General features: G+C 33.4%; 1 protein-coding gene across 1 annotated transcript; it reads right to left on the reverse strand.

The window, feature by feature from the left end:
- Positions 1 to 250: 250 nt before the first annotated feature.
- Positions 251 to 20,333, reverse strand: LOC129224830 (BET1 homolog). The gene is made up of 4 exons (XM_054859379.1): positions 20,193 to 20,333; positions 10,752 to 10,840; positions 7,923 to 7,979; positions 251 to 510 (listed from the first exon to the last, which is right to left on the reverse strand). The coding sequence occupies exons 1-4, from the start codon at positions 20,209 to 20,211 to the stop codon at positions 355 to 357; spliced, it is 321 nt and encodes a 106-aa protein (XP_054715354.1). The 5' UTR covers positions 20,212 to 20,333; the 3' UTR covers positions 251 to 354.
- Between the last annotated feature and the right edge of the window lie 3,654 nt (positions 20,334 to 23,987).

The raw sequence follows: 23,987 nt of genomic DNA on the forward strand, positions 1-23,987 counted from the left end.
ACTTAAAATAATACTGCCCTATGCAGAACTTCTGTTAGAGCATTAAAATCGTTAAAAGGTGTATAAATATGCAAGAGCAAGAGGCTTTAGGACTAAAATTGGTCCCATTTCTTTTTTGAAACGAAAAACAAATCATGCTAAAACAGTTTAAAAATTATAAATCTCCTTCTAGTCTAACTCGAAGTTTCCAAACATTTTGAAGAAATGTTTCAAACGTTTTTAGATGTGGAAGAAACACCAGACAAAAAAATAGTCAAAAAACAAATATTATTTAATAGTCATAACATTTTTTCTTTAAAATATAAATACAAAATGACAAAATTCCAAAAGTGTATCACAGGAATTTCTTGGCCTTCATCGAATCTTAACAATTATGTATATTACAAGAAATACAAAGAAGGAAAACAGCAACAAATACAGAATGTATCTATTATGGCCAGCTTTTGCAAGTCTTACTACTCTCCCCATAGTACTTGAAAGCAAGCCAGCAGATGAATCAAAATCATCATCCTGTAAAAATGAAATTTATTTATTTATAACAGATAGTTAAATTAATCAATATGCATATGACTAAAAATCAGAGCCAGCACAAGTACAAATGGCACTACGAGTCAATAAAGCCTTAGCTTCATCTAATATATATTTGTAGGACATAAAAGAAAGGGCACCACAAGTCAATAAGCTTTCCCTTCATTTAATATATATTTTGTAGGACATAAAAAAGGTAAGGGAACACTAAATGCTTAAATAATACTAAGGTGGAGAGGACAAACGCATTGCTTTTACTTATTAGGGGCTTCTTCAGGTGTCACACTTTTCAAAAATATTTATGATCTTGTCCCCCTCTGTCACAAAGTGTCACTTTACCTTACCCACTTAACCTATCTTTTATACACTTTACCCTACACCTTTACACAAGAGCCCAATTTCTCAATAGGCAGAGTAGGCAGTTGCCTAGGGTGGCAAATTTTTTAGGGGTGGCAAATTTTGCTTCAATCTTTTTTTAAATTATTATTCTTGAAAATAAAACATCAGTTCGTTTTTTATTTTTCCTCAAAACAGCGAGCGACATAAGTGATCCTAACTTGTTGTTGTCGAAACCACAGAAAATGCGGTCAGACTTCCGGTAATGGGTAATCAGTTTCATTTTTAGCTTGCGGCAGGGACGGAGTACATCCCCCTATAGAAAATATACACTTTGATCTATACCTTCCAAGAATTTCTTTCCCTTAACTTAAAGAAGGTCCTTCCAGAATGATTCAAGAAGAGAGTCTCAGGTAAAACAGACATAACATCTGGTTTCTCTTAAAAAGACTAAAGACTATGTGCAGCACTGGAAGGGCTGAGTGACCATTATATTTCCTTCTGCGTTTTAAAAAGAACATTTTATCCCTCTTATACCCTTAAGAGTGTTCATCTCGAAAAATGACTTGAATTTTTAAAGAATTGGAAAGTAATCTGGGATTATTACTTCCGTTTAGTAAGTTAGTTAAAATCTACTCTGTTCAGAAAAGTTTAAATACTGTTTTGACCATCTACTTGTACAAACCATTTGTAGAAAAAATCAAAATATTTTTTTAAAATTTTTAATATGTATTGTTTATTTACTGTAGGTGACGCTTTAAAACGCCACAATTTGATAGTTTCAATATATGTACTTGAATATTTAAGTAAACAGAATGATTTTGGAATTACCGTGTTTTTATTGCTCAGTTAATTTTGTCTGGTTACTTGGTTAATGAGAAAATGAACTAAATTCAGTTTTTGTCAATTTAAATGCTGTTGTCAATGTTTTATGAAAGTGTTTAAAATCGAACTCAAAATTTCAGGCACACAGATACTCAAAGGCAGAATATAATTGTAATAGTTTTTGAATTCATCACGCTTTTAAAACGAACTAAAAAGAATTTAAAAAAAAACTCTAAGCCATGTGTAGATTTAAAGCCCCATAGCAATTCAACATGCCTTGCAGATTGCCTGAAAAGTTAGTGATTACGAATTTCAATAGCAATCAAAATGCTTGCAATATTTAAAAGGAAAAACATGGGGTGCATGCACTACATGACTATAAGTATAAAGAGTACATACAATTATATATTTTCACAAAAAACATAACTATTGGTGATTTTGCATTTTTAATATTTTGTGAATTTAATATTAACAGAATCAAAATTTGATTATAATATATAAAGTCTAAATATTTCGCATGTCTTAAATTTTCTCTATTACAGCGGATTCATGAAAATTTAAGCCTTGTGAAAATAAGTGCATTTCAGTATTTAAATTGACCTTGGATAAATCACTTAAGTGGAGGAGGCGGCAGATTTCAAATCTGCCTAGGGGCGGCATGAAGCTAAATTCAGCCCTGCATGTCACGCTATTTTTCATAAACATCTTATAAAAAATGCATGATATTATACTTCTTGTAACCCCCCCCCCCCTCAAAGAGTGACATCTTTTGTAGACAGTCTTTTAAAAACAATTCAACATGTTGCAGACAAAACCATTGTTAAAAAGAATTTCTTTAAGAGATTTGCATCTACAAGTATTTAATTTACTTGCTTATTTACCTTTTCCCATAAAGGATAAAATTTAGCGAAAATGCTCTCGAGCATTTGAAAATGTAAAATGAAGTGGAATGGGATTGTGCTAGAAATATGGTTTCAAGTGGCCACCAACAACATAAAAGTAGCAATTTTCTTTTTGGGTTTATTGGGCACTGGCTACTATCAATCTTTTTTTTTTTAGCCTCAAGTATTTGTCTCAAGTGTTCTGCATCCAAGGTAATTGCTAGGGCTTTCAGACTTGCAGATTTTACAAACCGTTACTCGGTGGGTCTTTGCAATTTTTAGGCTCTTAATGAAGCACTGCAGACATATTTCTAAAGGAAAAACGCAGATTATGCATTGATGAGTTAAGTCTTTCATTAGTCAGCCAATTTATTCTACAATCAAATCTTTGAAGAAAATAAAATATAAAATGATTCTATCACAAGGGTCTCCAACTTTTTTTTACTGATGGGCCACACTTCTTTTTTGGAGGCAAGGTGGGTTAACGATGCAACAATGAAATACAGTAGACTCTCGTTTTACGCGGAGGTTACATTCCATCGAATTGACGCTTAAATCAAAACCGCGTAAATTGAGACCTAATACTGTGTTAAAATAGTGGTTTGGTTCCATAGATAAGAAAATACTTCATTCTAATGATGACTAATTGTATAATAAGTTTAATGTGTGTGTACTTATATCGATTTTTCAGCACAACATGCATAAAGAAAACAAATTAATTTCTTGCTCTGCTTATAAAGAGGAGCTGGCCATGATAGTCTTTTGGCAGTCATTAAGAATTTTTCTCTGTAGTTTTTTCCAGTGCATTAACGCATCCATGATCAGTCATCACTTGCGTCATTTCCATGACAGAATCTTCCTTCACTAACAAATCAGAAAGATCCTTTCTATTGTCTAGGAATGGTTCAAAATTTTCAATGTGAATGCTTTTGGTTGTGCATCGCCGATGTTGGTATCCTAGTTGGTTTTGGCCTCCTTTGTCACTCCTAAAAGCTCTTCTTCCAGTGAGTTCTGATCTGTGTTAGTTTAATAAGTTTACTTCTGGAAAGAGCAATGGAATCAATCACATAAAATGTCTCCAGTGGCCCAAGCTCAATTATTAGCACGCCAAAATGCAGTTGATTATGCGTAATCTGCAATCTTTAGGAGTTTGGATTTTAAAAGAGGGTAAAATTTGCATTCCCGCATCCGCGTAAAACCGAAACTCATCCGCGTAAAATAAAATAAAGATGTCAAATCTTAAACCGCATATAATCTAAACCGCGTAAAACGAGGGTCTACTGTAGTTTCAGTTCAGATGGTATACAGTGTGTTTGCACCCCCTCTTCCCTCATGCAACCATGGATGTTTTTAACTAAGCACTAAGTGGTGGTTTTTGACATATATTTTCTGGGCCTAGTTTTTTCAAAAATCCTGAAAGTGAAATTCACATATAATGTTTTTTTCCCTATTTTTTGTTTTGTATGCTTTCTGAAGGGCCAGACAAAATGTGTTTGCAGGCCAGATGGGGGTGCAGTTTTGAGACCTCTGATCTACCATATATGTCATGTATAACAAACAAAAGACTTCCCAAATGAAATAAGATTAAATGACCTGCATATAGTGACTGGCATTAGTGTTCCTTATATTTTGTGAGGAACAACTTTCCTCTTTTATAGAAACCTAAACTAGTTCTTAGGAAATCTTTTCTCCTAAATACATACTTTAAAGCATTGTAACCTAAGGATTAAAACCTCTAGTCCTCAAAAACATAGAAAACATGATTAGTGTTCAAACTTCAACATAAATATTTTTGCTACCTCTAGCTTCTTTTTCTTCTCCCAGTGAAATATGATGCATTTACAACATAGCTGACAACATTGAAAAGTGAAAATTATGGAGACTTATATGCAAAATTAGGGAGATGTATTATGAATAAATTTAGTGACAAAAGTTTGAGTGTAAAAGGAATGTTTAAAATATATGTAGGGATTCCTTAAATTTGCGCCTTCCTAGGCACCACAATTTGATGTTCAAAAATTCAGCAGTGCCCAAATTTTTGAAACTGTGACTACAACTGTTCTTACTTTTACAAGGGTCCGAGTGGGGGTTTTGAAAAAATGAGAACACAATTTTGATAAAATTTTTGGACATTTCTAGGGCAATAAATATCAATGTCAACCTAGGCAAACTGCTATTTTAAGCATATGTTTCATATTTGTTACCTTCATTAGAAACTGCATTCCTCCTCTTCCACTAACAGAAAAAGAAGAAAAAGCTGCATTGGGTTACTTTTTTCTAAAAAGCAAATCAGAAGTAATTTTGAAGTTAATTTTGTCAAAAATATTTTGTGAAGTTTGGTTTTTTCTTTTTTTCGTAAAAGAAATATGTTACACATGAACATTCAAGTATTGCTTTGTCAAACAGGAATTTTGAGGTGAAAGGAAGGACTAATAACCACTAGTTTTGAACTTTAACTGTCAAGCTCCAACAGTGGTCTACTCGTGCAGAACCACAAAAGACAAAAATACCCCCTGGACCAGCAGAGTATACATTGTAGTGGTTCATGAGACCAGTGAAGTTTTATTCCTGTTTTCCTTTAAAAAATTTTAAAGCATCATAATTTTGATATCCTAAGAAAGAGTGTACCTTTATTTACAACATTTAGATTTTCTTTGCAAGAAAAGATTTTTGGGAGAATGCTCTGAATAGAACAAAACCTTTTTGTCTCCCCTATTTATATGCATTGGCACATACAATTACAGTTTACATGTACACTTCCCAGTGTTCCATTTGATAACATTTATTTTAAAAACATATGTTGCTTTAAAAATTATGTATTGTTTTAACTGTTTTATGGTCATTAATAAGAGACAAATTTACTGAAGTGACACCATAGTAAGTGCCAGTGATGCAGCTACAGGAGGGGTTTTGGGGTTAAAACCCCTCCCAGAGCACAAGCACATTCATTTCCTCTGTTAAAATCAAGGAAAAAAAGCAGAGTATTTGAGCTTTTCCAAGCGGAATAGGTTTCAACAAAATATCTTACTGCTTTTAATGATCAGGAAGCAGTCAGAAATTACTTTTCAATTCTTAAATATTACTTCATGATGAGCACCCCACGTCCCCACTGGTATACGACAGCTAAAATGGTGTCAATAAAGCTCTACAGGGTATCATGGTCCCTCAGCACTTCCATCACTGCACAAATTCTTTTTAGGGAAATCTAGAGAGGAAGCCTACAGAGCCTACCGCACGAGATTTTCTGAGGCTCTTTACCAATTTTCATCGAAAGATCCAAACCGTTATTAGCTAGTATTTGACATTCATAAAGACATAAATGTATTTGAGGAGGAGGTTTTAAATGTTCTTGCGAAAAAAAAACACAAAAAATGAGTATAAGATTAAACTAAAACTGATGATAAATATTCTGTGCTCTTTCTCACTTTCGTTTCATGGTGATATCAATACGAGTTATTAATTGTTTATAAGCAAGTACTTTGAATAATTACTAATCTATAGAAACTCATTGATATTGAATAATTACACATTGTAAATGAATGGGAAAGAAAGCAATAATTTTCGATTTTAAAAACCCCTCCAAGAAAAATTTTCTGGCCGTGCCACGTAAGTGCAATTCTTGACTAGTGAGCATGTAGAGAAAGATTGAATTAATTTAATTAAAACTGTGCTTCTGGAACAAATTTTTAAAAAATAGTAATTTTAGGAAAATTTAGACAACATCTACCCTCTGCTTTTAAGAATTTAAAAAAAAAGAAAAAAAACTTTTAGGTTTGATAAAAATGCATCAAAAGAGGCATAAGTTTCTTTTCTATTGTACATGATAACATGACTCGCTGCAGGTTAAATTTGGGGACATTTTAGCATATTTTTTGAGAAATAAAAGTATTAAAAAGAAGGAAAATATATATAAAAATGTTTTGAAAGTATTCACACACATCCAATTCTCATACCCGATCGCGATCATGTTTGTTTTATTGTTATGATTTTCTCTGGAATTCTTTAAGCTGCCTCTTGTAGGATAGGCATAAACCTCTAAATAATTTCAACCTACCAATAAATTCAGAATCCTAATCACAGAAAAATTCCTTTTATCGGGGATCTCGTAGGTTTGATAAAAATCTGAAAAATGTTTACTTCATTGGGGGGGGGGGGGGGGTTCAGGATAAGGCATCAAAATTCTGGAGTCTCCTGAGCAAATCGGGAGAATTGAGAGCTATATCATACTTTTAGTAAAAAGGTAAACAACTAAACAATAAAGATACATTCAAACATGACCATCATCTTTTAAGGGGGAGGGGGGTAGGATTTGCAGTTTAAAAAAAGTGGTTTTATCTTTTTTATTTCGTGTTGTAGTTTAACATTTCAAAAATGTATTCTCAAAATTTCAAGTAGTCGTTTCGAGCAAAATTCTCAAAGTTATCAAGTATTCAGTCTCCCCTGCTTCAAACTGTAGCTCCGACAGCTGCCGAAGAATGCAGCTGTTATGACAGCTGCAAACGCTCAGAATGTCAGTGTTGCTTGCTTGGGATTGGTTAAATATAATATAAATAAATAATGAAAAAAGAAAAGGCTAAGGAAATCGAAGCTGCTACAGGGACTGTCTTCTATGGATTTGGAATTGACACCTCTTAGCTTCTAAAACTTCAAATACGTTTTTCTCAAAACCACTTTTTCAAAGTCGGTATTCACTCCCATTTCAAAACCAATAGACTGATCCATTTCAAATTTTGTACATACATTCTGCATAGAAAAACCTCCCCCCCCCCCTACGTTGAGTTTGAGTTTATTTTTTTAATGCATTTTTTACTAACAAAATAGCATAATTTTTCGTGAAAATAGCACTTTTAACTTCAAATGGTGGCCAAAACTTTTAAAATCAAACAATAAAGGATCTGAGAACGTAGGGAGGAGGATTAATTAATACTTGGACTAAATCCACATATAATTTGGTTTCAGATAAATTTCAGCTGAGATACAGTATCATCTTTCGCAAATCATCTTTCTCCTTAGGTATTCTGGGAAAAGTTCTGTCACCGGCTTGTCTGTGGATATTTTTTGACAAAAAACTTATAGAATATTCTTAAAACCATGCATAATAATGCACAAAAGGTTTTAATAACTTTAATCCAACCGTTTTCTTTTAAAAAAAATTAGTAAAAAAATGAATTTTTTGGTGTTGACCCCCCCCCCCCCTCACTTAATGAAACATAATTTTCTCATTTTTACTTTTGGAAACATTCACAATTGCAAAAGTATGTGACATCGAAAACATTTAGTTTCATTTAAGCAACATTTAGACACCATATTTATGCGAAATTAAACCATAAAATGTTATGTTGAAATACTTGCCATTGCGTTAAGCATCTGGTTTTGAGTTCGAACTTCATGTCCAATGTCAATAGACAGCTAAAAAAGAAAGGCTTTAATTAACAAACATCAGAATTATTAAGAAAAATAATTTCCTGTTACTATCTTTAATCGATAAATTGCTAAAGTATCAACAGGATTGTTCTTGGCATGCTATAGTGCATTATGTTACATTCTCTGTATTTTTGGTACATGCCAATTTGGAAATAACTTATGTGTAAAAATTATGAAAAGAATATTGTAGTCCATGTGGTGGCAATTTTTAATATTATATAATTTATAGCTCAATTTGGTCAGTGTTTTATAACATAATGCCATACATAATTATGCAATAAACAACTGTAGATTATGATTGCAATTATTAATATTAAAATTATAATAAAGGAAATAGATTCCAAACTATTTTTCCAAAATTTACTTATCAAAACTAAACTTTTGCAGCATGAAGAGTTATCTTTGTGACCCAATTTGGAGTTCAGGGTCTTTCTTTAAAGTGGTTCTAGCTTTCAGAATCAATGCAGATACATATATATATATATGTATACAACTGCGGTTTCTGTTGTCTTTGATAGACCTTAAGAGCCTGTTTAGTTCAAGTAATTACCATTATTATAGTGGCTAAATATTTGAGTTCAGTGCTCATATTATTCAATCTTAACAAGAAAAGTACTGTTTACTTTAACTTACTTGTTTTACTCTTAAACTGTTTTTATTCCATAACAAGGACAATCTAGACTAGGTGAAAAGATACACATCAATAAAAAAAGATAACCCCTCAAAGAATGATGCTTTCCCAAAACAGAAAATAAACCACCTAAAACAAACTACCCTAAACATTTCATTGCAGAAGGCAACACCCCTGCCACCTATTTATAGAGATAACACTAGTGTTTTTAATACTCTTCAAAGATATATGTCTTCATGCAATGTGGAAAAGGGTTCAATTTGCGTTTTACAAAAACTTAAAAGAAGAGTAACGATATAACATGCAAATAAAGCACTTAATACTTCAAAAATCATCCATGTTAAGTTTATAAATTGTTTGAATATTTGTTACTTATGAAATTTTGAAATCATTGGTGACCCTTTGGTCCGAGGTTACTAACAGATACCAGCAGTTGATAGCTGTGAACTAAGCTATTTCATATTATTTACATTTTTAACAATTTCATTTTTAAATATAAATACAAATGTGACAACCAGCAGCAGGCTTTGGGCCCAGCTAGGCTGATCCTAGTCAGTTTAATAGTCCCCAATGAAGAATGATGGTCCTCTTGAACAGTGCTTGTTGATTTAAATCAAGTGAATTTTTTAACAAAATTATCAATAAAAATCTTTTTTTTTTTTTTTTTGTAAAATGATTTTTCATTTTTAAAATGTGTTATTCCAAATTTAACTACATGGCATTACATACAATCTTAACTTCAACAGACAACACTACATAGATTTCTCTTTCTGTGTGTGAAACAGATTTCCACTCTTATACACCAACACTGATTTAGTTAAGAAAAGTAATTGCCCAACATATTATTTTACACTAAAACATACATGATGATGGGAACCTTATTTTAAAGCAAAAATTTATATTTTAAATCACTTCTTATCTAAGTATCATTATGCATTTATAAATCTTTAAAATGTATTGAATAGTTAGAGAACTTATCTTAGTTTTAAAAGTAAGCTGAATGGATTCATCTATTGTATGAAATATATTATATTTATAAATGTTAATAACTACAAATGTTTAAAGATTTAAAAAAAAAATCTGATTTAAATTTAAAAAATCTGACTTTTTTGATTAAAAAATAAATAAATAAATAATTTTAAAAAAAAATCCCAAACCCTACTCTTAAACTATCCACCCCTTGCTCATTACTGCCTCTTTGGGTAAGCTGTTCCAAATGCCACAACCCTACTAAAGTAGTAATTTTTCCCAATTTTCAAGTTAGCCTGAGATTTGGAATAGCTTAAAACAATGGCCCCTTGTCCTGCTTTCCATGCACATATTTAACCCATTATTATTTTTCATTTCTTAAATTATTGACAACATTAGGGTCAAAATAAAAAACCAGTGGAAATATTTTCCTTCTGAATTTCTTTAAAAATTCTGTTGAACGATACATTGGAATGATTTTTGTAGTCAGCGATTGAAGTGAAAACCAGTGCTTGATATAGGGGGCTGAAAGCTGGGGTCTTTGCCCTGAGCGGCAACTTGGGGGAAACATTCCCTTTTTTCCCCGCAACTTGATGTAAAAAATTGAAGGAAGCCATTTCACCATTTCCCTTGGCTCAGAAAAATCAAAGATCCGGCACTGTAGAAATCAACTGCAATTTTGGGCTAAATTAAGATTGATGAATGTTTAAACATGTCATCTTGCATTACTAAAAAACTATTTTTCTAATCTGGGCACAGCAGCCCCCAAAATCACTACATTTATTATAGAAATAAAGATGTTTAATATTAATATGTATGCTATAAATGTTGCAAGGTAACAATATGAAACAATTTATGGCAAAGTTGTTAAATAGATGCTTTCCAAGATACTAAAACAACAAACTTGGTTTCACATGAGATCTCAATTTTTAATATGGAAGCGAGACATTTTCATACGTTTTATGTTTTTGGTGGTGGGATTTGTTTTACAGCATCCATGAACATAAATTGGAACAAGTTACAAGAATATTATGAGAATTTTTTAAAGATTTATTGAAAAGCTATTTTGTTAAAAGCATTGAGTTGTTTATATCTCACAGAATACTATGTTTTCTAGAATACAGCTTTAAAGAAGAGAAAATTTAAAAATATCTCACAGATTTTAAAGTAGAAATTTTTGTTTTTAACCCATCCACCAAATATTCGTTTTCTTCTTCCACCACATTCTTTTCTCCATAAAGCTCACCTGAAATAAAATGCAATTTAGTAAAATATAACAAAGTCACCTTTTTCATTTTACAAAGTATGCTGACCAACAGGAAATGACTAGTCAAGTAATCCAAAACACAAGAGCCAAAAAAAAAGAAAAAAAAACAAAACAAAACAGCATGTATAATTAAGTAATATTGTCTATAAAATATTTATATATATATATATATATATATATATATATATATATATATATATATATATATATATATATATATATATATATATATATATATATATATATATATATATATATAAAATACAAGACAACTATTACAGTACATATTTCAATACTTAACATTAATTAAAATTGTTGACTGGCTTATAATTTTGCAATCTTTCAAAATTTGAGCTAGTTTCTTACTGAAACAAAAAAAAAAATGACGCAGTTCCTCAGAGCATAACTTCACTTTATTTTCTATGGTATTAAAGAAAAGATACTAGCTTACACTAGTACAGGGTTCAAAAATATTATAATATTTTCGAAAATATCCGATAGTTTGATCTACATTGGACATTTTGATACATATCCAATATTTTCAATCAGCACAAAATAAAGTCTTCAAAATAGTAAATGCATCCTCAAATCACTATTTTCTTATACTGTTATTACAACGTGTAGACTTAAAATTAAAGTTTCTTTCATTATTTATATCTAATATTTCATTTAACAGTTTTATCAATTTTAATGGAGTTAAGCATAAGCTGTTTTACTAATTTCTCTTCTGTTAGCCACTTTTACACAGTTACATGCTTCAGAAATAAAAAATATGCATTAGTTGGTGCACAGGCATAAGACATTTTCTTTTTTTTTTTTCTATATTACTATGATTAATGTAATTTTTGTACTGAAAATACCATAGTTGAAAAGATAAATATTGAAAACTAGGGGGCTATCGCCCCCTGCTCGCTAACGCTCGCCAACCCCTGGAACTGCTTACGCAGTTCCTTCGGATCGCTTCGCGATCCGAGCTCGCTGCGCTCGCTCACCGGTCACCAAATATTGGTCTAGCTTTGTCTGTATTTAGAAAAAAGGTAGTTTTTCTTTTTAATATGAATATCATAATACTTATGATTTTCATACATTTAAAAGGGGACAATTACTTTGACATGCAACTCGTGCATTGGATTATTATAAAGCAAAAGTTTGCAATTCCATTATCTTTTGAGAAAAGTATGCAAGGGAGCATTTTTGTACTAAAATTACAAACATAATGTAATCTTAGTTTCCTACATTTACTGAATGCAAAAGAAATTGCAGTGAAAAAAACACTACAATGTTAACACACTTAAAAACATTTCAGTCATTAACTATACTATGTTCAGTGTCAAAATATGTGTATATTTATGTTTTAAAATATCTAACAGTTGTAAAGAGCAAGCAACTTCTGACATTCTGTGAAAGCAGTGATTTAGTAAAAAAAAATGTTAGAATGAGTGTTTTAAGAGTCAAGAAACCAAATCCAGTGGCACGACAGCTTATGAGGGCCAATTCCTACTGTACCCATCTCACTCCTTCTGACCAAGGGCTCTGGGGTGCTAGGCAGATGTTCCGGTTAAGAGGTCAGTCTAACGCGAAACCCCCATGGTTTAACTCCCAAGCATACTTGGTTCTTATTTTATCGACCCACTGAAGGAATGAAACAGCTGAATCAATCATGCCCAACCCGGAGATTGAACCCGGACCTGCAGCGTGTCAGGGCTACCACTGAGCCTCTGGGCTTCAGAGCACTTGAATATAATTTACGAAGAAGAGAGCAGTGGGCTACGGAGTCTTTAGATGAAAGATCTGAACGCAGATTGGTCAGAAATGCTGCCGATACGCTAAGGTGCACAAATGCACACCGTCTTCAAATCGAGAGAATTCCGCAAGTGTGTTTCCGAATACATTTACGGATTGATCATGCACTTTACTGGAGAAAAAGGGTTGACCTAAGACTGATAATTATAAAACTGGAGAAAAATATTATTGTAGCACAAAAAAATTATTGATTACTATATAACACTAATATTTGTCATACCTCGGATACCATTTATTTCATTCTATAGCAACGTGCCTTTTAAATTCAAACGTAAACAATTTTCCGTTAGATTAGCCTTCCTAATGACTATAAATAAAGCAGAGGGTCAAAATGATTTTGTAAAAACATATTAGCAGTAAAATCAGGTTTCACGATTCAATTTGTTGCTTTACTTTGCCACTGTGGTTTAGTTCTTAACATCAATGCCATTGCAAAAGCATGTGAAATGTTTCGCTCTTCAGGTCTTCACGATTCAATTTGTTGCTTTACTTTGCCATTGTTGTTCAGTTCTTAACTTCAATGCATTGCAAAACTAAGTGACATGTTTTGGCAGTGAGAGTTGTCCAATAAATTCATTTAGTCTATGTGGAATAACATAATACGCAGTGAAGCACGGTTTATAGGTTACTCTTCTATTCGTTTTTATTAATTATACGTCTTCTAAATTGTCCCTGGAGGGTCTAATATACATTTTCTTTACCAATTATACATTTTTTCATTTGTACACTTTTTTCATAGTCCCTTTAAAAACGTATAAGCGGTGCTTCACTGTACATAAAAAAATGTGGTTGGAAAAAAAAAACTTCAGTATTTACAGGTTGCAGTTAGTTAAGCTTGACCACGAAAAGAAGGCAGATGACCTTGAAGGGAAACATCATTTGCATCATTTGTAATAGGTAGAATCTTCCAGAAAGCACCAAATAGTAAAAGGCATGGTCTTGTTAATCCTATCTATTCCAAAATAATAACAAACAACCCATCACAAATGATGTTTCTGCATTGAGGTCATCCACCTTCTTTTCGTGGTAAGCTATAGCAGGGCTGTGAAGTTGGACTGGTTTTATGGTAAAGGAGTCAGAGTCGAAAGTTTAAAATTTCAAGAGACGGAGTCGGTAATTTTCTCTCAAAATTCGCAGCTCTGCCAATATTTGCGGAGTCACAGCTGGGGTCGGACTAATTTTGGGTAAAGGAGTTGGAGTCTCTAAAAATCTTGTAGTCAGAGTAGGACATTTTTCCTCCGACACTGCAGCCCTGGTAAGTAGGAAACTTTATTTTTTGTAAGCAATATGGTTAAGGGAAAAACCTTTCGACATCAACATTAACTTTGCAAACTATTTTTAAAAAAAAGAAGAAAATCATAATACTCTGCATACACGATAGAAAATTTCTGGGTTTTCAGATACTATGACTCGTGAATGCATCATTACATATGACATGTCTATGACTGAAAAGTGGTTTTGTCAAATCTAAAAAAAATTGTATCAAAAGTTTGACCCTGTGCATTATTTATAGTCATTAGGAAGGCTAGTCTAACAGGAAATTGTTCACGTTAGAATTTAAAAGGCACGTTACTATATCGGATAAAATATGTGGTATTCGAGGATAAGTATCAGTGTTATTATTAGCATTCTTTTTTTAAATAAAATAATATTTTCCTCCAGTTTCATTACTATCACTGTTATTTCAACTCTTTTCTACAGTAAAGTGCATGATTATACCGGAAATATGTTTGAAAACACTTACAGAACTCACTCGATTTGCAATTCGCGGTTCACGGCGTGCATTTGCGCGCCTAATCCAATCGGCAGCATTGCTTACCGATCAGCGTTTAAATCTTTCATCTAAAGACTACCAAGCACACTGCTCTTTTCTTTGTAAATTATATTCAAATGATCGAAAACACTCATTCAAAAATCAAAGTTCTAACGCTAGAAATCTACCGCTAGAAGCGAGTCTGCAGCACTTGTAAACAACGATCGTAAACACGTAAACAAAGCGGATCGTTGCCAACGGAGAGAAAGAAATAAAAGCTCGTTTTGCACCACGCATAAGCGTTTTATATATTGCGCGCCTAATCCAATCGGCAGCATTGCTTACCGATCAGCGTTTAAATCTTTCATCTAAAGACTACCAAGCACACTGCTCTTTTCTTTGTAAATTATATTCAAATGATCGAAAACACTCATTCAAAAATCAAAGTTCTAACGCTAGAAATCTACCGCTAGAAGCGAGTCTGCAGCACTTGTAAACAACGATTGTAAACACGTAAACAAAACGGATCGTTGCCAATGGAGAGAAAGAAATAAAAGCTCGTTTTGCGCCACGCATAAGCGTTTTATATATATAGATATCATGATATTTTCAAAATAAATATTGGATATATATCGTGATACATTTGGCGAACCCTGCACATGCTGACACATCTATATTTATACAACACATTAACCAGTTTCACAGCCACGGGAAGGGGTTCTGGGGTTAAAACCTCTCCCCCAGAACTCTGATACATCCCTTCTTTTTCCACAAACAAGGAGAAAACACAATATTGAAACTATTCAGAACAGCATAGGTTTTAACAAAACAGCTTACTGAGTGGGAAGCAATCAAATTACTTTCCAATTCCTAAATATACAAGAAGTACTTTGTGATGAAATAAATTTTTGATCTAGAAAATCCTCCCCAGAAAAACTCTCTGGCCGTGCCACTGACATGAATGTTTCATGTGAGCAATGCAAAGATTGCACCGTGCATCCCCTTTCGATGCAACGTCAATCAGTGGTGGTTTTAAGGAGCATCTTCCGTGTGATGACTGGAGCAGAATAGTCCCAACGTAGTCCGTGCGTGTCGTAAAAGGCGACTAAAATGGACACCCAATCTAAGGTGTGAGGCACTGTGCTGATGGATGGAGGGCATCCGGGTTGTATGATGACTAAACGATCCCCTCAAGGAACCGGGCGACACCTCGTTGTAATTTGCCTTGCACCAGTACAGGGTGGTTGTGCGGGTGTTTACCTTTTACCACCGCCCAGTTCACGGCTCCTTTGGAGCTGGATACTGGCTTGTGGGAGTGAACCAGCAACCTAGCTGTTGGAGGAGGTGAGGGTGCAGGTCTGAAACCCATCGACTGGTGAGGGGGCCTATCTGCAACCCACCAACACTGCAGTAGGGGGGCAGGGGGGTACTCATTAATGCACAAAAATGCAACAGCCGCAGGCTGGAGATGGCAGGCTGTTACAGATGGCGAAAGCCACTGGGTCAGCCATTCCTGAGAAGGTAGAAGAAACCAAGCGTCATCGATCGAAGGTTTCAACTCCTTCCCCTGCACAAACTGCTGCATCTTTATGAGTAAGGGCTGGTCAACCACAGTCCTATGCTCAAGCAGCGCATGTATAAGATGGCTGTTGTGAGAGAAACCTTCCCGTCGGAGAAGTTATCTCGCGATGACATTGAACATATTCAGCTTGTTTTTCTAAGGAGGACATATCTGATTCTCTCTGAGGATCACATGCAAGATATGCAATAGGTTTATTAACAAAAATAGTATTAGAAAGACTTTTGGTCTTCTTACTGAACTTGACACCTTAAAGCGGCACCTTGCTATAATGGGTGTCAGTAATGATTCAATTTGCAGAGGTTACCTCTATAAGGAAGAAACTATTACTCACACCTTGTATGATTGTGAAGTGTTTTCTGCTTATAGGTTTGAACACCTTGGTCATCATTTGTTTGAACCATGCAAGGTTCATGATATTCCTATTAGGTGTTTGCTGAATTCTGCTTCAGCTACAGGTCTGTTTTAAGACTTCTGTTTGGGGACTAGTACAATAGACCTCTGCTTGCAGTGCTTGGTTCGGTTGAGCCCCCCTTTCATGCATTTCATTTCATTTAAGGAGCATGAAATAGGGGTGGTACTCCTAATAAAAATGGGGAAAACGTTTTTTTTTCTGAATGAAGCAAGAATATTAAAATACAAAAGTGATGACCAGCAATAGGCTTAGGGACCCCGCTGTCATTTTATCAATCCCCAATGAAGCACTGGCTACACAATGTAATTTGTGTTTTATTCAAATTCTAAATGAAGCGTGGGGCAACATTGCAATCCACAAGAGTCGCACTAGTTCCAAAATTGGAGAGATGCAATTGCTTTCTTTTCTACATAAACAACCCCCAGACTCCTCCCCTCCCTCCATAAAGACTTAGCTCTCAATCGAACGAAAATTAAAAGACATGAAAATTCATAAAACTTGTCGGAAAGCTTTGAACAGCTGGCAGGTATGATACTCGTTAAGCATTCAGAACTATGACTGATTATTGTTGGAATTTAAATATCTTCTGCCATAATGAATTAATAATTTGATTTGTTTAACTGCAGGCAAATTTCCATAGCTTATAAAAAGATATTTAAGTAATTGACTGCATATGAGTGTAGATCGAATTGTTGATTATGTCAGTGTAACATGTTATGTAAATACTTTTGTCTTACGTTAATTCTTGAGTGTAAGAATAGATTTATTTTAACTAAATTTTATCTCTCAGCCTCTAACTACACCAGAAAATAGCACTTTTGGTGTAGACTCTGCTAGCAATAGGAATCATGGTCTTGGGCTTCATTCATGAGATAAAAGGTCTGGTGGATTATTTGAAGACGTTTAAACTATTTGAAAATTGAAATGGCTTAGGTGCAAGAACTTTTCTATACATTTCCAAAACGCTTTGACTATACTAATGCGTCCTGAAAACTTGACATAAAGTGTGTTTTGATTGACAGAAATTGTTATGAGTTTGTTACAAATGCAGAACTCGAATGTGATGAAGCTGCATCTGAATGAGATGAAAGAGACTTTGAATGGCGAAAACGAAGGATTCATACCACCATTTATCAATCTGTAGAAAGAAAATTTTAAATTCTCATTGTCCAAACTGATAGCGGAAAAATTATGGATACTTAAGTCATTATTTCAATTAGTATGCAGTTAAATTCAGCCCGACGACACATCAGATGGATTGAAACCTGAATATTGTTTCCGTGAAAGTGAAAAACCAATGACAGTAATATCGGCGTATGGTAGGGCTGGGCGATGCATTGATGCATTGCGGAAAACAGGTGCGCATCCCACATCGTTAAACTGGTTTAGAATTTTCCTCAAAACTGATGCATTGATGCTGCTCTGATGTACAGACACCGAACCAAGGTTTTTGCCACTTTAAACTTTAATTTTAAAATTAGCAATGTCGTGTCAGTCCAATTTGATTTAACAATGAAGGTGCGAAGAGTTAGACCTTCATTTCTTCCAAAACATGTGAGAAATGCACACATGTTTTTAGTTATTGACGAAAGATATATTGATGAACTAGTACATTTATCATATAGTCATTTGCCATAAATAAGCAAAATTTAAAGAGCAAAATAGCAACAAAAGATAAAGACATGTATTTTGGTTTTTTAAGCAGTGAAGTTCCTAGCACAGATGTCACATGGGTCGGTAACTCATTGTGTCACTGATTCCCCTCCACCCTGCACAAAAAGTTAAATGTTTTATATAAATATGAAATTCATACAATTTTCAGAAACAACTCATTCCCTCTTTGTGGGTTCACAAAAGTTTGGAAGACAAATATAAACTGCGAATCCATTTTATGCAAAACTTGCTCTAGATGCCATATGTAATTTCACCCTCCCCCTGCAGTATTGGACACTATATTTGTTAAATGAGTTAGAATAAATGTAATTAAGATATATCTGTGGAAGTTTTGAGAATTAAAATACTCCCTCCCTCCTTGCTGCTAGTTACAAGGATCCTTTTTAAAATGCAAAAGTATGTTAGCTTCCTAATAGAATGAATGACTTTGCATCTATTTACTCACATCTTTTTTGCATTAAAAAAAACATGCTCATTGTAATCTCAAAACTTGTCCTCAATATTTTTCACTAACTTGCTCTTTTAGCACTGCTTTTTAATATAAATAATGCTTTACAATTTAACTTAAAAAAAAAATAAATTGTGATGCATCGCTATATCGCGATGTAACATTGGCGATGCATCACAATGAAGAAATTCCTACATCGCCCAGCTCTAGTGCATGGCCCAGTCTTACTGTTTGCACTTTAAAATTGCATAACTCAGTAGGGGCAAATGCAACTTCAGAATTATCCAGAAACCTTATTGTTCTAGTCAGATTAGTTTCACGATAATTAGAGTTTCTGGCACTTTTCCATTTTTGAGAGGAAATTGAATGGTGACTCGCCAACAAGCTTCTCCAAAAATTACCAAATTTCTTCAAACAACATGGAGCATCAATTATTTCGATTTAAGTGAGATTTTGGTTGGTGCAAAACATTTTCCTGATAACCAGTGGTGAATTTAGAGATTTGGAAGACTGTTGCAAAGCATTTTCTGGGTGCCTTACAGATGCACAAACTGCATAAAATATTTTTTTGTGCATTTTTGAACCCTCTGTGGAGCCTTTATGTTGTGGGGCGCCTTACAAATGCAAAATTTGTGATAGGAAAAATCCATCACTGCCAACAACTGGAAGCTTAGCAATATTTTCATCTATTACAAGCTCCAACCTATCAAATAGCACATGTCCCAGTAAAAAAATTTCCTTTGTTCTAATTTGTTTATTCATACGAATTTGATGTTACTGGAGGATGTAAAATCGTTCAGCAGATGATTGATTTGACTCTAATTGGTATTTTCCGATTCATGCCATCCAACTTAGGAACCTGTTCCAGAAGAATTCAAAGGAAAGGGTTCAAGGAAAGGAAAGGTTGATTTCAAGGAAAGGGTTCAAAAGCGGGCTACAAGGCTAATAAGTGGACTTTCCCACTTAGATTATGATTCCAGGCTTAGAAGGCTAAAAATGTACAGTCTTGAGCAAAGAAGAGACCGAGGGGACATGATTCAGCTGTTTAAATTTATTAAAACGAAAGATGTTACGGGGCTAAAGTTTAGCACTGAAAACAGGACAAGGGGTCATTGTTTTAAGCTATTTAAATCTCAGGCTAACATGGATATTAGGAAAAATTATTATTTTAGCAGGGTAGTGGAACCTTGGAACAGCTTACCGGAAGAGGTGGTAATGAGCAAAGGAGTAGACAGTTTTAAGAGGGCCATTGATCTTCACTGGGGATTGTAAATTGACTAGGACCAGTCTAGCTGGGACCAGAGCCTGTTGCTGGTCGTCACTTTTGTATTTGTATTTGTATTTAATTTACCAAGTTGAACATATAGTGCACGGAATTGAAACGATAAATTGCAACATGTCTAATTCAACCTAAAGTAAGTTTTTGTTTGTTTTAAGATTTTAAATGTGAAAATTGACTAAGAATAACGAAACTTATTAAACCAGAAATTGTCCAACAGTGAATAAACTTGAAAATAACGCTTTAGGATGAATCAATTTTATTCTTAAAAGCATTATTTTTTGAAAAATGGTTCTGATTATGCATCAAAGTATGTGGACACCTACAGGAAAAGTAACATGGAAATAATTAATATCTGAGGAAATACTTTTCATACTCACCAGCATGAGCTCGCCGCATTTTACTGGTTGAAGAATTCTTTAAAAGTAAACACACAAATTCATAATGACAATATTAGTGAGTTAAAATATAATTATGCCGATATGTCTGTCAAATGTGTCATAAGGAGTAAAAACATACGCGAATGTCAATGTGTACAGTTGGAGATTGGAGACAGAAAATGTTATTGCCAGGTTCGAACAGCTCAATTAGTCAATGATATATGCAAAAAGTATTTTATATGCAAAAAATTCTCAATACATTTTTAACACTGAACGCACATAGTTCCTACGTTACATGCATTATTTCATTTTTTTTCATCATCCACTTTTTTTTCTTCTTTATAGCAAAATAGTTTTCACTTCAAGAAGAAGAACATCCGACTCCAGCTGTTGTATGCAAAGGAACGCAACCGAATTGTAGTGAAGTGAACTGAATATCTAATGCAGTTTTTTTTTTGCGCGCATTTACGCGGGTGATTTTGAAAACATCGTGGGAAACAAATCTTGCATATTTATAATTTTTTGAGTGAAGCAAAGGAGGTTCTTTTTTTAACTATTTCAAAAGATTTTGTTTTGTGCAAAAGATACTCACTATTTCCTTTCTAGTTGCTTTCTGGACGTTGCTATAATTTTCTTCCACAATGGTTCGCAGATGTTTCGTTCCCTTTTGTACAACTGGTAAAAGGTCTAGTAGTGAAAAATTTTCAATATTCAGAGTGCCAAAGGATGAAAATATGTTCAAAAAGTGGAGTGAACGCATGCCAACGAAACACCGACCTTTGTCAAGTAAAGACCATGTCTGCGAAAAACATTTTGAAAAACGTTTTATAATTTCTCGATTTCAACAGTCCTCGAATGAGGACTTCTATCATGACCTTTCAAGAACAAAATTGGTTCCGTATGCTATTCCAACAATCTTCCCCCATGTTGGCGTTAAAGAGAATTTGAACATAATCAATAAGCGTTCTTCGATTGAAAAATGTGAAGATGATCAGAATTCATCGTATCTTAATCCCGCAGAACTAAGTGACATTGTCGTTCATGAAGATGATGTTGTCCCTATTTGTTTCAGATGTTTAACGGGGACAGGATGTTCGCATATTTTGTGAATCAACAATTTAATTCACTGTTTGAACGTTTTTTCGATCAAAACAATGCTCACTCATTGACAAGTAGTCCTTTTTGGTGCGAAAGTTTCCTTTTCAATGTGCTACAAAGTACCTGAAATATAATATTGCAGAACGTAAGTTCAATGCGATTTGTTTGAGATTATTTTCTTGTTACCTTAAAAATCACAATTGCCTGAGATTGCCTACTCGCACACTTTTGTACAACTTTTCCCCTGAAATTCAATATTTGGTATTAAAGTGATTTTCGTTTCTCTTTTAAAAGAGTTATTTCAGAAATAAAAAATACTGTTGTCTCTTTCTAGGGCTGCACTACTTAAAAAGGAAAGGTTATTTAACAGGAAATATGTAAGCAAAAATTTTAAGCTTTATAATTTCACTTCCCAATATTTCCTTTCAATAAAAATCGTACTATTTACCGTAAATAACTTAATTGCATACATTCACTGTCAAATAAGCTTTTTAAATGTTGAGTTATATATCCTTAAAAAATTGGTTTTGTGTTTCTGCTTTAATTGTATTTTAGTTGGAAATTATTTTATGTTTAAAATTTCAAAAAATTAATTGGGTATAACTTTTTACTATGAACATTTTGTACAAATAATTACAAATTCAATATTGATGGTATTTTTGAAACAGATGTGATTTTATTTTTATATTTTTGTAACTGTGCTGTGTTGTTCTCTTTGTATTTTGCCTTATGAATATTAAAGTTTTTGCTTGTTCATTTGTAATCTTGCTGTTGAAGAGTAATTTTTGTAATCTATTGTTTCTCAAGTATTGAAAATTGTTCAGAAAAGTGTACTACCTTGATTATGGTCACAAGTTTTAGGTTTCAATAGAAAAAAGAACATTTTCAGAATTAAAGACATGCAATTTACATGCTGAGAACTTGGTTTGCTATAAGAGGCTTTTTCTAATGCAAAATTTTAAGAGTTGTTCTTTGATCATTATTAGAATTGATGTTTTTCCCCCTTAATTTATTATGAAGCTCTTGCAATATGGAGTATCAAAACCTGCTGAAATTCTATTTTGAATAATTTTAAAGGAGATACCATTATAAAACTTGAGGGGGATGGGGGGGGGGGCAATTGTAGTGTTTTTATTTTCTTTTAATTTATCTGCTATGTCTACGATAAATTGTTGTTGAGGTAAAGATATGTAATATATATTATAAATACAGATTTATAGCAAGATAAAATAAATTTACAAATTTATTTTGTTGAAAATCATCCTTGAAATTGGGTTTTGGGGCATTTCACAGTTATTTGGCTGTTACGGACTCTACACTTGATAAGGATGTTTTAGCCTCCTACTCATGATTAGTGCAAACAGTAAAGTTAAACTTTTTGTAAATGATTAGTCCTATGTGTACTTATGTCATAGCATTGAAAAAAGTTTAGATTTGTGTTGAATTTCTAAAGATATAGGAAGATATATAGCATCTTATGGACTCTACACTCAAAAGACATGAAAATTTTTGCTTAAACTATCTTCAAATTTTCTATGAAAGTAATAACTATTCTTACCTAATGAAGGTTTTCTACTAGGTCTCAGTTTATCTATAATACGTTTAAGCACCAAAGTAATTTTTAAAAAGTTAAAAAAATTCTTTTACAGAATTTTTTACTAAAGAACAGACTCTACATATTTGTCACGTTTGAGTATTGTTTGAATTATTGTTTAATAGAGTCTAAACAACAACAATACTACCTCATTGTTCAATAGTTACAATGATAGAATCAACTGTTACGGCTATTTCTTCATCAATATATGTGAGGGGTGCCCACCAGGGGGGCGGGCATGCAGCAGACTGTGCCATTGAAGTTTTTTTAGGGAGTATTTTGAGAAGTATTTTTCTCATTTTTGGGGAGAGGTTTTTGATATTACGGGGGAGGGGGTGTCTGTGGGATATTTAGGGGAGGTGCACCCAAGCTCTCGGGGGGGAGGGGAGGGTAACAGATTGAAGGTGGCCTCCTATTGGAACAGACCAACTGATATGTTGATTTCTTCAGTCATGAATTTGTTAGTAGAAATAATAGATTTTATTGCAAATTTTACAAACAATTTAACTTTTATAGTAGAACCTTTGTTATCTGAAGTGATCAATACTGGACCATCTTGGGTAAATCGAAATTTGTGGATCAATTTTAAGGGGGGGGGGGGCACATGTTAGGAAGAAAATGTTTTTAAGCCAAAACTTTTTAAACTGCATTTTTAAAGGAAAGTCAAATTTTCTGTTAATTCAATTTAAGAAGGCAACACTTTTTGCTTCAGGAATTACATATTTTTAAGCAACAGAATGTTGTTCATTTCCAGTTTAAGTATTTGTATTTATTTACTTAATTAAATATATTATTGGTCATGTATGGCACAAAAGAACTTATATTTTTGTTTAATGGCCCTAATATTAATGTACTAAATGACATCTGACATGCCTTACTTTGTTCCTTTATTTTAATGTATAAAAGATTTTCTTCTTTTTTTTTTTTTTTTTTTTAAACAATGTGTACTGGTATTCTACACCGGAAATTTTTCAAATGTCACACTGGAAATATTACTGAAATTTGGATTCACCAGATCAGTCAACATCTCATAAGATAATAGGGGAAATTTGGACTTGTTAGACCGACCTTGATAATTTTAATAGCTTTTTTTTTTAAATTTA

The sequence above is a fragment of the Uloborus diversus genome, chromosome 1 (genome assembly GCF_026930045.1).
Source record: "Uloborus diversus isolate 005 chromosome 1, Udiv.v.3.1, whole genome shotgun sequence".
NCBI classification, from domain to species: domain Eukaryota; kingdom Metazoa; phylum Arthropoda; class Arachnida; order Araneae; family Uloboridae; genus Uloborus; species Uloborus diversus.